The sequence below is a fragment of the Schistocerca serialis genome, chromosome 1 (genome assembly GCF_023864345.2).
Source record: "Schistocerca serialis cubense isolate TAMUIC-IGC-003099 chromosome 1, iqSchSeri2.2, whole genome shotgun sequence".
NCBI classification, from domain to species: Eukaryota; Metazoa; Arthropoda; class Insecta; order Orthoptera; family Acrididae; genus Schistocerca; species Schistocerca serialis.
Window position 1 is genome coordinate 760,661,524 of NC_064638.1, and position 16,090 is coordinate 760,677,613.

Genomic DNA, 16,090 nt, shown 5'->3' on the forward strand with positions numbered 1-16,090 from the left:
CATAAGGAACGGTGCCTTGTTGCATTGTCCATTGTCAAAGTGTTGTAGAATATCTGCAAATTAGTTTCCATGAATTTAAAATAAATAAATAAATAAATAAATAAATAAATCTTATGGGACTTAACTGCTAAGGTCATCTGTCCCTAGGCTTACACACTACTTAACCTGAATTATCCTAAGGACAAACACACATACCCATGCCTGAGAGAGGAATCGAACCTCCGCCAGGACCAGCCGCACAGTCCGTGACTGCAGCACCTTAGACCGCTCGGCTAATCCCGCACGACTTCCATGAATTGAGCAAATGATGTTCACTACACAGGTTTCCAGAGAACGTGACTCTTTTCACATTGATTAACAACACAAACATTATGATGACCAGATAAAGGTTCACATCGCATCTTTTTATGCAAGTAGGTATTTCCGGCTCTCCACTTCACTATACACAGATGTGACATTAACGACGTAATCACTACCTGAAAACACAGTCCTTTTTGTTACAGCTTTAGCAGAACACAGTGGCTACAGATTATGTAAACAGTGCACTGGCTGCAGCTTACGTAAATAGTGCACGTACTCGAGGTTTTGATATAGTCACCAAGATAATTAAACACTAAGTGCATAACACGATACCAGTCCAAAGTAAACAAACTCTATTGATTCAAAAGGAATCAACACAGTCATTACTTGATAAAAGTACATCAGATAATCTATGCATTCACTATGTGATCAAAAGTATCTGGACACCTGGCTGAAAATGACTTAAAAGTTCGTAGCTTCCTCCATTGGCAATGCCGGAATGGAATATGGTGTTGGCCCCCTCTGAGGCTTGATGACAGCTTCCACTGTTGTAGGCATACATTCAATCAGGTGCTGGAAAGTTTCTTGGGGAATGGCAGGCCATTCTTCATGGATGCTGCACTGAGGAGAGGTATCGATGTCAGTCAGCGAGGCCTGGCATGAAGTCGGTGCTCCAAAACATCCCAAAGGTGTTCTATAGGATTCAGGTCAGGACTCTGTGCAGGCCAGTCCATTACAGGGATGTTATTGTCATGTAACCACTCTGCCACAGGCTGTGCATTATGAACAGGAGCTCGATCGCCATCCCCGAATTGCTCTTCAACAGTGGGAAGCAAGAAGATGATTAAAACATCAACATAGGCCTGTGCTGTGATAGTGCCACATGCCAAACAACAAGGGGCCCAAGCTCCCTCCACGAAAAACACGACCACACCACAACACCACCGCCTCCTAATTTTACTGTTGGCAGTACCCACACTTGCAGATGACGTTCACCGGGCAAGAACCATACCCACACCCTGCCATCGGATCGCCACATTGTGTACCATGATTTTTCACTCCATACAACATTTTTCCATTGTTTAATAGTCCAATGTTTACACTCCTTACACGAAGCAAGTAGTTGTTTGGCATTTACCTGTGTGAGTGTGGCTTATGAGCAACTGCGCAACCATGAAATCCAAGTTTTCTCACATCCCACCTAACTGCCATATTACTTGCAGTGGAACCTGATGCGCTTTGGAATTGCTGTGTGATGGTCTGGATAGATGTCTGCCTGTTACACATTACGACCCTCTTCAACTGGTGGCAGTCTCTGTCAGGCAACAGATGAGGTCAGCCTGTACGCTTTTGTGCTGTACGTGTCCGTTCACATTTCCACTTCACTATCACATTGGAAACAGTGGACCTAGGGATATTTAGGAGTGTGGAAATTCGCTTACAGACTTATGACGCAAGTGACACCTAATCACTTTTATCACTTTTGAAGTCCGTGAGTTCCGCGGAGCGCTCCATTCTGCTCTATCATGATATCTAATGACCACTGAGGTCGCTGATATGGAGTACCTGGCAGTAGGTGGCAGCAAAATGCACCTAATATGAAAAATGTATGTTTTTGGGGGTGTCCAGATACTTTCGATCACATAGAGTGTTGGTGTGTACATAGTCAAAAGATTTTCATGAAAGTATGAACTATGTAATTGTATGGATTCCACATAGTAATAGTCAGTTGTAACTTTTCAGTACAGAGGTCAACAATGTAGAGATCAATTGTGAAGTGAAGAATTGACTTTAACACAATCCGGACTAGCCACAAGATCTCACAAAGGTGTAGCTGATGGCAAACATTATTAAGAATACCAGCTGAGATGATGCTCCTTCAATAGCTCACCTTAGAATTGATGTTTTGGGGTGAGGTGTGCTATATAGAGACTGACATAAGAACATATTTCTATTTTGGAAACAACATAATCATTTGAAAGATGACCAGGTTATATTTTGTTACTTAGAAAGGACTGTAAGTATCAAGAGTAATTTAGTTTATGAAGTATGTTGTGGGTTAGCATATCAGGTAAGTTTACAAAATCATTTTGTACGTCTGTGTTGGGGATACACTATTTTCGAGTACAAGTGCTGTATTGAAAATTATGGCAAATTACGTAAATATCTCAATTGTGTAATCAATAAGTGGAGTATGTCATCTTGTACCTAAAAATCAGATCAATAAGAGTGTAATGGCAAAGGTCAGAATCTAATAACCAAAGAGAGAGAATCTACAATGGAAAATGTAACTGGTCACAAATTTTAATGTTAATTATCTCATCAGCTAATTTGTTTCATATAATTCAAAATATTTTACTGGGAATTTTGGATGTTGGTCTTTCTAATGGGTGGTGTCATTGCGATCAGAGCTGCCAATTAGCTCAGCGGAAACTTGCTCTTGCATGTTGCATTAAGAAGTTCATTTATCCACATTTTTTTAATTAACAACAGTTTCATGAAGGTTTCCTGTACTACAAGAAGCAGCACATCAAAACTAAGACTCAGAACAATAAATCCAAGTGAAACTCATTTTAGTTCTTGTTTTAAAATATTCATGCATGTGCTACATGCACATTATTTAGGCAATTGTATGAAAAATGGAGTAGCAAATACAGGAGAAAAATTATTAAAATATTCAGTCAGATGGAGATAAGGTTCCAAAGTAGTGCAAAGATTAGAATGTTGCTTTAAATGTTGATAAAAATAGAATTGTACACTTTGCAAAATGCAAAAAACATAGTATCTTGTGGCTACAAATATCACTGTCAAGGGAACATCACCAACTCAGCCTCATATTTTAAGGAGGGAAAAAAGCAAACTTGCAAGATGTCAGCCCCAGGAGTTGATTCTGCACAAAAATTGGGACTGTAATTCTGATAGTATGCTGTTATGACTTTCTGAAAGTACAGCTGTTAAACTTTTTGCGTGCAATGGCTATTTATCACTCCCTCCACCTGACTGCAGCGGCGTAATGCCCGAGTGTGAAGTACTGTACGGCCATGTGACAACCAGAGCTCTCCTATTCACGGAAAGTTGAAAGCGAGGGGAGAGGAGAGGGAGGTAGACACTTCTGCTCAATGTGTTTTGAAGTCTTGGTCAAGGACAGTCAAGTTATTCTGTACGGAAAATAGTAAATAATATGAGTGATAATATATCAGCCTCCCACGCATATTCAGTCAGTATTATTTTAACAGTATTCTCATATTGATATTCTGCCTCAAAATAATAATTAATGAACCTAAGTAACTGAAGAATGGTTATGAAATGAAGTTTGATTTTTGATTTACCATTTAATCATATTGAAGGGTACTTCACTTTAACAGTGCCGACCTTAAAATCCAAAGAAAATAATGTATAATAGTGATGTTAATTATTAAATTGTGCAGCATTACTACTTTGACAACACACTAACTCTTTTCATTCATTCACACTGCATTTGTGAACCACAACATAAAAATGTTCGAAACAGAGAGGTTTGTGGCACCAGCTATGGGTTAGAAGCTGCACACGTTGACACAATGAACAAAGCATGTTACCAATGTCAATACAATATTTCACTAATCTTGTATTCATATCCATAATCCAATTACAGTTTGACTCAGTGCGCAGCCAAGTTATATCTGTTATTGCCGCCAGAGATGGCAGCTCTGTGTACTAAATTTTGCATCTTTTGTACCCCCAAATCACCTACAAATTTGGTTGTGTATCATTCCTACTATATTTTATATGCACCATAAGTAAAATGTCATTATTTATTATCTGCCCTGGTGTTGTAATTATAATGGACAACAGTGTATAACAAAGTCCATAACAAAGACATCCATGCAGTTTTGTGTACTTTCGGATAACCAAACAATTCTATGATTTTCTTTCACATCCCAGTAAGCATAATGGCTGTCAAAACTCAAATAAGAGGCAAGAGGAATGAGTGAGTATGTGGAGCAGTCGAACCTCACCTACTCCAGATTTATAAAGCCTTTGTATGGTTGGGTTTGATTATAGTTGAAATTTTATGTTTATAAAGCTTTTGTATCACAAGAAACTCCGTAGAGCCCATCATGTGGCATGGAGGCCAACCATAGGCCCTTTTAAGACAATTCCCATTACCAGTCCGGGAGCCACCACTTTGCATAAAGTAGCAACTCGTCATGGTACAAAAGACTTACAAAATTTACAATATTCCAGTCACATGCGTATGTCACCACTGTTCACCCATCCTCCCAATGGAAGGACATTTTTAATCTTAACTTGCAAACTAGGACATCTGTGAGATCGATGCAAAGAACTAACTTCTAGCAGTATGTGTGGCAAATAATAATGTTTCATGTTCATTGAGAGCCTCAGAATAATTTTAGATGTATTAATAAAACTGGATTGTGTAGTTTTTGAGTCTTCATTTTAATTTTAGATAAGGACTGCAAATATGTTACGATATGTATAGATGGGTTAGTGTGAGTGGACACGTTTGACTGCTCTTTGGTTCTCCCTGACCTTGCCTTACTGATTCACCTGCCTAAACATTACTAGGTGTGAAGGGCAGTGCTATATGCAGTCCTGGAACACTGGAGGAAGTGAAACATAGTAAAGGAAAAATTTTCTTATTCACTTTAATTTAATTAGTGCTCTCCAAACAATTTATTAGTATATTTTGCAGAGAAAATATTGAAATAATTAGCATTCTTCTACCACAGAAACAGAAAAAGATTGTGCCAGTTAGCTTTGTATCAAGGTACATTCAGATTCAGGTAAAGAGAGCAGCCAAGGCATTTTGTCAGAAACATGTTACAGTACAATGTGCTGTTTACTATGGGATGTGCTGAGGCAGAATTTGGTGGGCTGCTGATAGGTAGAGCGAACTGATGGGCAATAAGCTGTGTTTGGTTAACATGACTGCTTGGCAGTGGTGTGATTTCTTCTGTCACACAGGAGGATGAAGTAACAGTGACCCATCTTTGTATATGGCATTATTCTCTAGCACACGTCTTTACGAGAGGATCCATCTGTGTGTTGTGTTTGTGATAGAAGCATTTCAGTACACAACATCTTAACAGACAATTTTACAGGGCTAAAGCAGATTCAGGAGGAAGCCTATTCTGTATATTTCAGCTGTTGACAAAAAATGTGTGCCATGCCTTTTAAAATTTTGAGTACTGTCACAACATAAAACTCAGAGCTTAGTGGTTTTAGTATATTGTGGTGTGAATGTAGTGGAGCTAGAGAAAGAAGATCCCTGGCAGTTGCAGTGGGCTGGTTGCATCTGCTTTGCGTGTGTATCTCAACCAATAATGTAACATAATTTTCTATATGTCTGTGGTGCAATGTCTCAGTGTTGTTGCATCTTTTTGGACTACTATTGTTTTTGCCTGCAGCCATTTGCACTTTGTATTATAGCAGATATATATAGCTCTCTCTCTCTTTTGTAATGTGGTGTTCAGAAAGAAAGTCGCTTGAATTTGCTGTAGCATTTTAATCTTTGTCTCTTTTAACTTCCACTTTCATCATAAATTGTATGAACTGACATAATCACCTCTCTCTCTCTCTCTCTCTCTCTCTCTCTCTCTCTGTGTGTGTGTGTGTGTGTGTGTGTGTGTGTGTGTGTGTGTGTGTGTGTTTTTAGGGAAAAATGTTGTACTTATTTTTGTACAAATTTTGATCATTTTCACCACTCTCATTCTTTATTACTGTGGGTATTTAAGATTCTGGTGCCAAGAACTCCACCCCATATATATATATAACTGGAATGCGTCTATTGTCCTCATTCTACATTATAGTATACATTTCTTATGAGACGTATTCGTTAGCTTATTGTTAATATTTAACATATATGTTTTTAGGTTTATGATGATCAAGCAAACAAATTTGATCTCAGTAATTTAAGAAGAGAGATTGGAAATTGGGAAGTTCGTGCAGAAGTCCACGGAAGAATGAATTCAACATTTTTCATAAATGTCTGCAAATCTCTCAATCCTGTACGGATGTGCAATTTTAAAGGTAATATTTTCTTCCTTATTATTCATTTCTTTCCATTTCAATTCCCCGTGTAAAATTGGATAGTTTTGTAATGTATATGTAATTTCTGCCATACGCACTTCATTGTGGAGATTAACAACATTCTTTGAATGGCATGGATATAATACTGGAAAATATAATACAGTAAGTACAATATGAATGCGTTATCGATACCGTGTAAATAAAAAGCCTATAAATCAAACTACAAATACTGGTCCAGTTAAAAAAAAAAGAGTTACCTTTCATGATTTAGATTCATTTGCACAAGGAGTCATTTGAAAATACTGTGCCTCTAGCTTAGGTATTTTATCCTCCTAAAATTAAAAGAAAATTACTACTATAATCATATTGACATTCCATACAACATTTTACCTGTGTACAGAAGAACAGAGGACTGTGTATAATGTATACTGCTACTTGTCACACAGCTAATGAGTGTAATAGCCATTATCAAGTGATGTGGCTGTATGTGATGAAATACATTCTTTGAAATAACAAATATTTATTACAAGAACCAAATGAAATACAACTTCCAAGAACAATGTCTCCTCATCTTGAGAACACCAATGTTTTGAGGGGAAGGGAAGATGAATGACAACACAGTCCCATGAGGCTGTAAACTCAAGCCATTCTCCTGATGAGCAGCAAGTGCTGTGATGACATGGTCCTACAGGACTGGGAACTTGCAGCCTGTCAGATGGTAACAACACACTCATACAAGACTAGTTGCTTGTAGGCAGTCAACTGGTGTCCCAAGAGACAAATACTACAAAGTAGAGCCCTTGAGAGGAGCTGGTGGAAATGCTATGCTGGACATGGCTTACGGTGAGGGCGTGGTGACATCTTGGTGGGCAGTGGCAGGTGTGATTCGTTGTGCAGACTCAAAGCGTCTGTCAATCGTTTGGAGCTTGGGATGTAACTGCCCACTGAGGGGCGGAGTGCTGACCTCAATAGCCACCTGCAGGAGGATACATGCACAGTATCACATGAGCACGTGACCATGTGTACTAGTGTTGCAGACTCCTCTGCTGCCTCCCTTTAAGGGGCAAATGTTCACTTGGGGGGGGGGGGGGGGGGGGGAAACAGCATTTCATTTTTTTACCCAGGACAAATGAAAAATAAATTATTTCTTGTGATTTACTGGTCTTCATTATATTTAATGATGAATGTAACTTAATTTGCTTTTGTTTGAATTTACATATTTAAAAAAATCAATGCAGTTACAATCATAGTTAAAAATAGTCATTAATTCACTTTTTCATCAAATTTGAGGTACATTTATTTTGTACGTCAGTCCCTTTTAACGCCATTTGTGAAAAAAACTATTTCAAAAAAGCAGTTGGAAGTAGGGATGCTAAAGATGAACCTTAAGACGTGAAAAATGTTAGGGATTTCATTCTTGGAAAATCTTCCATGATTTTCTTCCATTTCTCAATCACACACATATTTCTGTCATCAAAAGACAGTACCGTGTCCAGGCTTCTTTTAATTGTTTGAAATTTTTCGAATAAGGATTCTGTGTTGATTGATCCTTAAAAGTTCCACAATTTCTTGAAAATGTTCATAATTTATTGGTGATTTAAAGTTTAAAAACAGCGTATTGGAAATGATGTTTTTTTTCTGAGAAATCATCTTGTGGTAACAGATATCCTACAAAATTGGTGTATAACTGTAGAAAATCATTCCAAATAGATTCTTTTGCATTAGTGCTTAGTTCACCCATTATTTTTCTTGCCTTACTTCTGTAAAAGTTGTCTTTTATTCTTTTCGTGAATCCTGTGCATTTCGGCATATGTCTCGATAACTGACAGAGACTCTGGGATTGTTGTTTCTTCCGAAAACATTACGTTATGCAGAAACAACAAATACAACAAAGATTTTTTTTCTTTTCTTCTTCTTGTTCAAATGTGCTTCTGTTTATTAATAAATGAGGACACTCATTGTGGTCCAGAAAATGAGGTCTTAGCGCAGGCCATATTCTTAATACTCTTTTGACAGCAGGACAAAGAGATAAAAATCTTGTGTTTTATTTCTTCCCATTGCATCTCATTTGCTTCAAATTGAAGTTGCAAGTATGCTCTTTGTTTCACAGATCTACTGAAGTGACTCCATATTTTCAGTATCGGACTTAATGCATGCGCTCCCAGTTTATCAGTACTGAATTTTATAGCATTGTGGAGAATATGGATGGAGCAACCAGCTTTTGACAGTTTTATCATTTTCAGCTAAAATAAATGTAAAAATGTAATGGTTTCTGCTGAAGTTTACATTAGTGTTGTCAGCGCGAGTACCGAAACTTTATTTAAAGACAATCCATCCTATCTTCGAAACTTGATACACGCTTTCATCATTACATTCTACAAATTCTATTAGATGGTTTACAACCCCAGTACTCTAATCAAAGTAGTGTTAGCAAATTGGAAACATTTTTCTACTGTTTTTAATTGCTTGCATCTGTTGCTATAGAAGAGTATGGATTTTTTTTTTCCTTGGATGGTCTTTAAAATATTTTTAACACAGTCTTTGGCCAATACTCTAAAACTTTGAGCAATTTTTTAGTCACTGCAGGTATATGGCAGTAATTTGTGTGAAGAATCCATACTATTGTAACTAAGAGAATGCTTTACCTTATGATAAACAGATGCGAGTTCTATAGCAGTAATCTTGTCTGCCTCCAAGGCAGGTGGTTTAGGCTTCGAGAAATGTTTAAATAAGGTACTCGATACTCTTTTGCTAACGACAGTATTGTGAGATTTAGTAGATGCATGTTGTTTTACATCAGGAAAGCCTCCACGAGCACTCGAGAAATGTTTAATGTACAAATCACAGTATGCCTTGTACAAATTTTCTTTTGCTTGTCCTAACCAAAAATAACTATTTTCCCAGTTCAAATTATAATTAGTAAGCTTTTTGGCTTTCTTAGAAGGTATTGCACCTGTTCTAGACAAATTATCTGTGTCACTGTCATTTAAATAACTCATTTTGTCTTTAGTTTTAGAAATAATTCACAAGCGTAACTCGTTCGACACTCAGTTCTCGCAAAACTATGAATGAAGTTTTAAACTAGAATAACAATCAAGAATGGAATTAAAACATCCTTCCAGTATTGTTAACACATGTTGACATGGCTTTTAAATGAATTAGCAAACAAACGAAGATGTTAAACACAAAATTGTGGAAAGAAAGTTTGATGATAATAAACAAGTAGAAGAATGTAAAACAGACAGACAGACAGAGGGAAACAGATGTGTGGCACCATGCAAGAGATTGCTGAATGTGGCCCTCCTCTCTATCACCCACCCCGGCATTATCATAGACTGGTAGCCGAGCTAGTTGTATCCTCTTGTGATGTATGCATAGATAATATGTGCTGCCAGATTTAGTGCGAAAGATTTCACAATAATAATTGAACAAGTTTGAAATATGGGACAGTGCCTGTCTTGATGGGACATTTAAAATTATACAGGATGTCCTGGAAAATATTGGATGTCTGGCAACACTAGTTTGACTTGCATGACAAGTTAGTGATAAGGTATTGCCCTCGAATACCGTGGCAGCTGCTGGTAGCTTGACTGTACAACATGCATGTAATTGTGGTGGCCGAAATAAGCAGGAAGCAGTCCTGCATACACTACATCCTTACCCAATAAAAAAGATGTGTTGCAACAATCTCAAAGAAGTGCCACACATAAGGCAGGAGGCACAACATAGCCATCCAAACAACTGAAACAAAACAACAGTACATTCAGCTAGTATGTAAATGTGTGCCTGAGAAGTGATCAACATGTGGTTAATCACTTTAACACAACTTTGCATCCTACAAGTATTGAACAGAACCAAATGTTATACCTGCAAAGTACCTCAGACATGACATGAACAAGTGAATAACAATGCAGGTTGCAATGAACAAGATTACTGAGCATGGGGTGTAGGACCCGTGACATCTGATACACAAGAATAACAAAAGCACACAAAAATTGTGTAATAACTTTCAAAAGATAAGCGAAAGGCCCATGAAGTTACTGAACCAAAGTATTACTGTATTTACACGAATCTAAGCCGCACTCGAATCTAAGCCGCACCTGAAAAATGAGACTCGAAATCAAGGAAAAAAAATTTTCCCGAATCTAATCCGCACCTGAAATTTGAGACTCGAAATTCAAGGGGAGAGTAAAGTTTTAGGTCGCACCTCCAAATCGAAACAAAGTTGGTCCATTGTAATATGAGACACAATTTAGGTCGAATGAATGACGATACAGCTACAGTAGTTTGGTTCGTGTCGTAAACTTAGCAGTTAAGCTTTACCAGATAGCCATTGCTATGCGTCAGGCGCTCCGTCCGTATTTATACGGGTACCCTTCCTTTTTCATGTGCTTCGTGTGGTTTGAACTGATTGCTTATTTTTCTTTGATCTGATAAGCGCCGTTTTCTTTGTTATAGGTGTTTTCGTCACTCTAAGCTGGAAATGCATTACTGTACTGTGTCATGTATTCTTTGTCGCATTCTGATAATGTGTGTTTACAACCTGTCGCTGCTTGCGGCATGGCTCGCCTTTGTGCACACTACCGCCGCTCACAATTTAAAAAAAAGAGAGGAATCGTCTCATTAGCGAAACAATTGCAAGAGACTGCTATTTGTTATTACTTACACTGCTGCTTTCTTTGATAATGATCAACAAGAACCAAATAATAGAATGCGTATGATAGATGATGTTCTGAATGAGAGTTTAGCAAAAATCGACATGGCGCAGTCGTAGTGACTGTTGGTGGGCAACCTTTATTGGAGAAAGAGGAACGATGGATGTAAATAAGGCTACACCTCGTTATTACGCATAATGAAATATGACATAATGAGCCTACCTTGTCAGTTTATAAAACTTTGCCCTGCACGTGCGCAGAACTGAATTCAACAGGTGAGCCGAGCACACTGACTACTCATAGACTGTGAGATCTAAAAAGCGAGCGAGGCAAGTGTGACAGCACTGTCTCTGCCAAGCAACGATCAGCGTTAATTATGATATTATTAGTAGCGCTGCGTTTGTTGACCCTTTAAGAAACCATGAATGACAAGACGTATTAACCAGTCTTACTCCAGTAATCTGTTGCAAGTTTCTAGCTAATTTTACATGTACAGTACACCATCTCAATTATAAAGACGAAAGATATTAAGGCCACCGTGCTCATTGACCAAAGTTCTGAAGGCTTTGCCACCTTTTCGTTCTAGTTTATTCCTTATCAATTTTAATTAAAAGTCTAGATTCTGTACCAGCGTACATGCTGATTTACTTCTAGAGGAATTATTTACCCACTTAATTTTAAAATATGGTTTTACTTGACATCCAGTATATCGATAATGTCGCTTTTTTTGTATCCCTCCGTAACTAGAAACGTAATAAATGCTGTTCAGCTGTTATTGTTGTCTTCATGTTATATTTTCTTGCTGTTGTTTGACGTATTTGCAAGCCCTCTCTCCATATTTTTCTGCTAATCAAGTCCGCAGTAAAGGAAACACGCTGGATGATAATTCCGTTTGTACATGCCTTGTAAAACCTATTTAAGGATTTCCATTCTGGAGTAGTTCTGTATATTTGGACCATGGAATCGGAACGTTTGCCCTTGAACTTTTGCGTGATCCGATGGCTGTAGAACTTAGATGTTGCGGAGTGCACTCTAGTAACTGCTTCTGTATTTGCAAATGTTTATTGCAAAGATAGAGCACAAAAACAACCTGAAACATGCTAGCTACATGGTAGTCTATGATCATCTGAGGAACATGCTACTCTGCTCAATAAACTTGTATTTCAAGACTCTTGCTCCAGACTTTTCTTCTTTAATTATTGACCAACTTACATAATGTTTTTGTTTACCACTTGTCTACCAGTTATTATTTTCCTGTAATACTGTCTCGATGTTTTTTTTCTTTCTCTCTTTACATATACTACCAAGTTATATTTTTTGGCATTGGATATATAAACAGCAATTGTTTTACTTGTATTTAATCACGCTAACAGCGGCTGTATTATTAAGGCGTTTCACGGTGTTGGGATTTTGAGCAGGCATGTAACAATGTTAGCTGCTGAAAGCGATGACTTGTCTTTCGTGTGATCGATTGCTGCCCAGTCAGGCAGAACACAGAATGCTCTCAAAGATCCCTAGACCTTGCTGTGAGTGCTCGCAGCCTTATGTCAGTGGGTGGTTAAATGTTGTACAGTATATTCGGAGTTTCCAATGAAAACAATGTAAAAGCTGTTGCATCACTCTTCGATAAAACATGGCCCCTACCACAGCTAAGTACAAACTTCACTATGTAAAGGTTCTCCTAAATCGCTGCAGCCATGATCACAAAATAAAAACTAAATAAATTGTGTTATTGCAAAACAGTTTATGGAAAGGTTAGGGGTTTTATACTTCCGAGCACTTTAGGAAATGAAATCCAGCAAAAAACAATGCGTTTTGGAAAGATCTTTGATTTGCATCGGCATTTGAACTGCATGTTTGCATAATACGAAAGTATATGTATGAAATACATCAAATACAGCAGTTTAGTTTCCGAAGCATTCTTAGGATCCTGCCTGACCATGCCCTCCGAGAAAAAACAGCAAAACATTGTTAATGCTTTTTGTGAAGATATTGTGTACTTACATTACTTTAACCCATTAACCTTTTGTGTTTGTATGGACGTGCTACTTAACAATGATGCTGCTAGTGGTTGAGTACATAACATGCAATCTCTATTTTAGACCTTCGGTAGCTACCATGCTGTAACTTGTGGAATTTGTGTATATACTTTCGCAATATGAAAATAAGCCCTGTCCATAGTGCATAAGCACTGAACAAGGCCCATGAGAAAGACAGGCCACGGCGTGTATGTCACGAAGGACAGCCTGAGCTCGCTCGTTCCCTTAATGTAGTGGGTAAAATGCGTTTCTAAATCTGTTAACTCGCAACCAGGTGTGTTGCATACTAATGAGAATTGCATCTTGTACTGGAATCCGTTATTATGAACTCTTACTGATTACTGTTCGTACAACAAAATTTAAAATCAATTCTTGATAGAAATGGTATAACCGCTCATTTATAGCATTTAGTCTCTTCTTCGGAACAGTTCTCCTTTCATGGAAGATGTGGTGCCTTAAGCAACTGATAATCACTTTGGCATGATTTTAATTGCCAAATTAGAGCCTGTTACTAGGCCTATAGACTTCCTATTATTGTAGGACTAATAATAGTGCATTCCAATAGACAATGCAATTCTCGTTCGTGCATACACATTTAGTTATGAGTTAGCCGGTGTAGAAACACACTTTGCTGAGATGAGCGAGCTCGGCCTATCTTCGTAACGTACGCGCCGCGGCCTGTCTTTCTCGTAGGCCCCGTGCTCTGAATAATTGCCATCATTCGCTAGCGAGATCACGAGCTCTGAATAACTGCCGTCATTCGCTGGCGAGATCATGTGACGTGAGCTAAGACTGGCTGACAAAAGTGCATCACTCAACGCAATCTCCATTTTAGACCTTCGGTAGCTACCATGCTGTAACTTGTGGAATTTGTGTATATACTTTCGCAATATGAAAGTAAAGCTCTGTCCATAGTGCCTCGCATCAATTATCTTTCCAAACGCATTATTTTTCCTGTTTCCTAAAGCGCTGGGACATCTCACTATTCAAAGGACTGAAAGGTTTTACAGCTCCGAGGGAAAGTATACTGTTGCTTAACACGGATGTATTTTCACCCGCTTTATACATAATTTTATCCGAGATAAATTATGTTTTTAACTGGGAAATCCGAGAAAAATCCGGGGATTTTTTTTCCTTGTCCACGTAGACACCCTGATACAAAATATAGAGTGCTCTACTACACAACTGCTAAACAACAACATTGCAAACAACCTGACTGAAGGTGGCGCAACTTGCTACACACAAAAATTCTGGGTGCCCAGTCTGGATGCTGTTCAGGACCAAGTGCGCTTGAATATTGGGGAAGATTGCCCAACATTAAGAAAGAAAAAATGCCACAAACTGTTCGGCCGGAGGTGACTATCGCACCAAAAATACTCTTATAACCGTTCCACTAAGTACTAGAGTCCACAAAGAACTGACAACACAAACAAGAAATTTCTGCACCTACACTGGCAAGAAAATGAGTGCGGCATTGTATAACTTGTATGCCATAGGCCATAAAATGAAACTCCAACTGTTGGTAGTACAGGTCCCAGTCCTCTTTCTGAGCGTCATGCATCTGAAAATTTGCCGCAGTTGCGGTAGCGGCATGCCGAGATGTGGCTGTAGAAGTCGAAACCTGAGTGAGCTGAATTACACCCTGCAACAGGGACTGAATTTGCATGCAGTGTGTGTGAATGACTGGGGACAAAGACAGCTCTGATGATGGAACAAACTTGAAAAGACAAAATGATGTTTGAACCTCAAGCAAAAATACGCTGCCAGTTAACTGAAACTTGAATTTTTAATTACTTCAAACAACTAGGACCAACAGCATCAGTTAAGAGAATTCACACTTATAAAACACAGCACCTGGACTAGGCATAAGAGACAACTGCTAAGAAACTTATTTCATTTCAAAAGCATGCATATAACGAGAAACTTGCCTTGTAGGAATCGCAGAATACGATGAATACTATTACATGCAGACTGTGTGTTATTGTTGTTGTGGTCTTCAGTCCTGAGATTGGTTTGATGCAGCTCTCCATGCTACTCTATCCTGTGCAAGCTTCTTCATCTCCCAGTACCTACTGCAACCTACATCCTTCTGAATCTGTTTAGTGTATTCATCTCTTGGTCTCCCTCTACGATTTTTACCCTCCACGCTGCCCTCCAATACTAAATTGGTGATCCCTCGATGTCTCAGAACATGTCCTACCAACCGATCGCTTCGTCTAGTCAAGTTGTGCCACAAGCTCCTCTTCTCCCCAATTCTATTCAATACCTCCTCATTAGTAATGTGAACTACCCATCTAATCTTCAGCATTCTTCTGTAGCACCACATTTCAAAAGCTTCTATTCTCTTCTTGTCTAAGCTATTTATCGTCCATGTTTCACTTCCATACATGGCTACACCCCATACAAATACTTTCAGAAACGGCTTCCTGACACTTAAATCAATACTCGATGTTAACAAATTTCTCTTCTTCAGAAACGCTTTCCTTGCCATTGCCAGTCTACATTTTATATCCTCTCTACTTCGACCATCATCAGTTATTTTGTTCCCCAAATAGCAAAACTCCTTTACTACTTTAAGTGTGGCATTTCCTAATCCAATTCCCTCAGCATCACCCAACTTAATTTGACTACATTCCATTATCCTCGTTTTGCTTTTGTTGATGTTCATCTTATACCCTCCTTTCAAGACACTGTCCAAATGTTCAACTGCTCTTCCAAATCCTTTGCTGTCTCTGACAGAATTACAATGTCATCGGCGAACCTCAAAGTTTTTATTTCTTCTCCATGGATTTTAATACCTATTCCGAATTTTTCTTTTCTTTCCTTCACTTGCTTGCTCAATATACAGATTGAATAACATCGGGGAGCGGCTACAACCCTGTCTTACTCCCTTCCCAACCACTGCTTCCCTTTCACGTCCCTCGACTCTTATAACTGCCATCTGGTTTCTATACAAATTGTAAATAGCCTTTCGCTCCCTGTATTTTACCCCTGCCACCTTTAGAATTTGAAAGAGAGTGTTCCAGTCAACATTGTCAAAAGCTTTCTCTAAGTCTACAAATG

At 38.4% G+C, this 16,090-nt stretch overlaps 1 protein-coding gene across 8 annotated transcripts in view; it reads left to right on the plus strand.

Annotated features, from left to right (window-relative positions):
* LOC126482314 (cation-independent mannose-6-phosphate receptor) overlaps positions 1-16,090 on the plus strand; it is a 768,212-nt gene that overhangs the window by 79,973 nt on the left and 672,149 nt on the right. For all 8 annotated transcript variants that reach the window (XM_050106419.1, XM_050106409.1, XM_050106382.1 and 5 more), the window contains exon 6: positions 6,177-6,333. In XM_050106419.1, the coding sequence (XP_049962376.1) occupies positions 6,177-6,333 (157 nt within the window). The remainder of the gene's footprint in view (positions 1-6,176; positions 6,334-16,090) is intronic.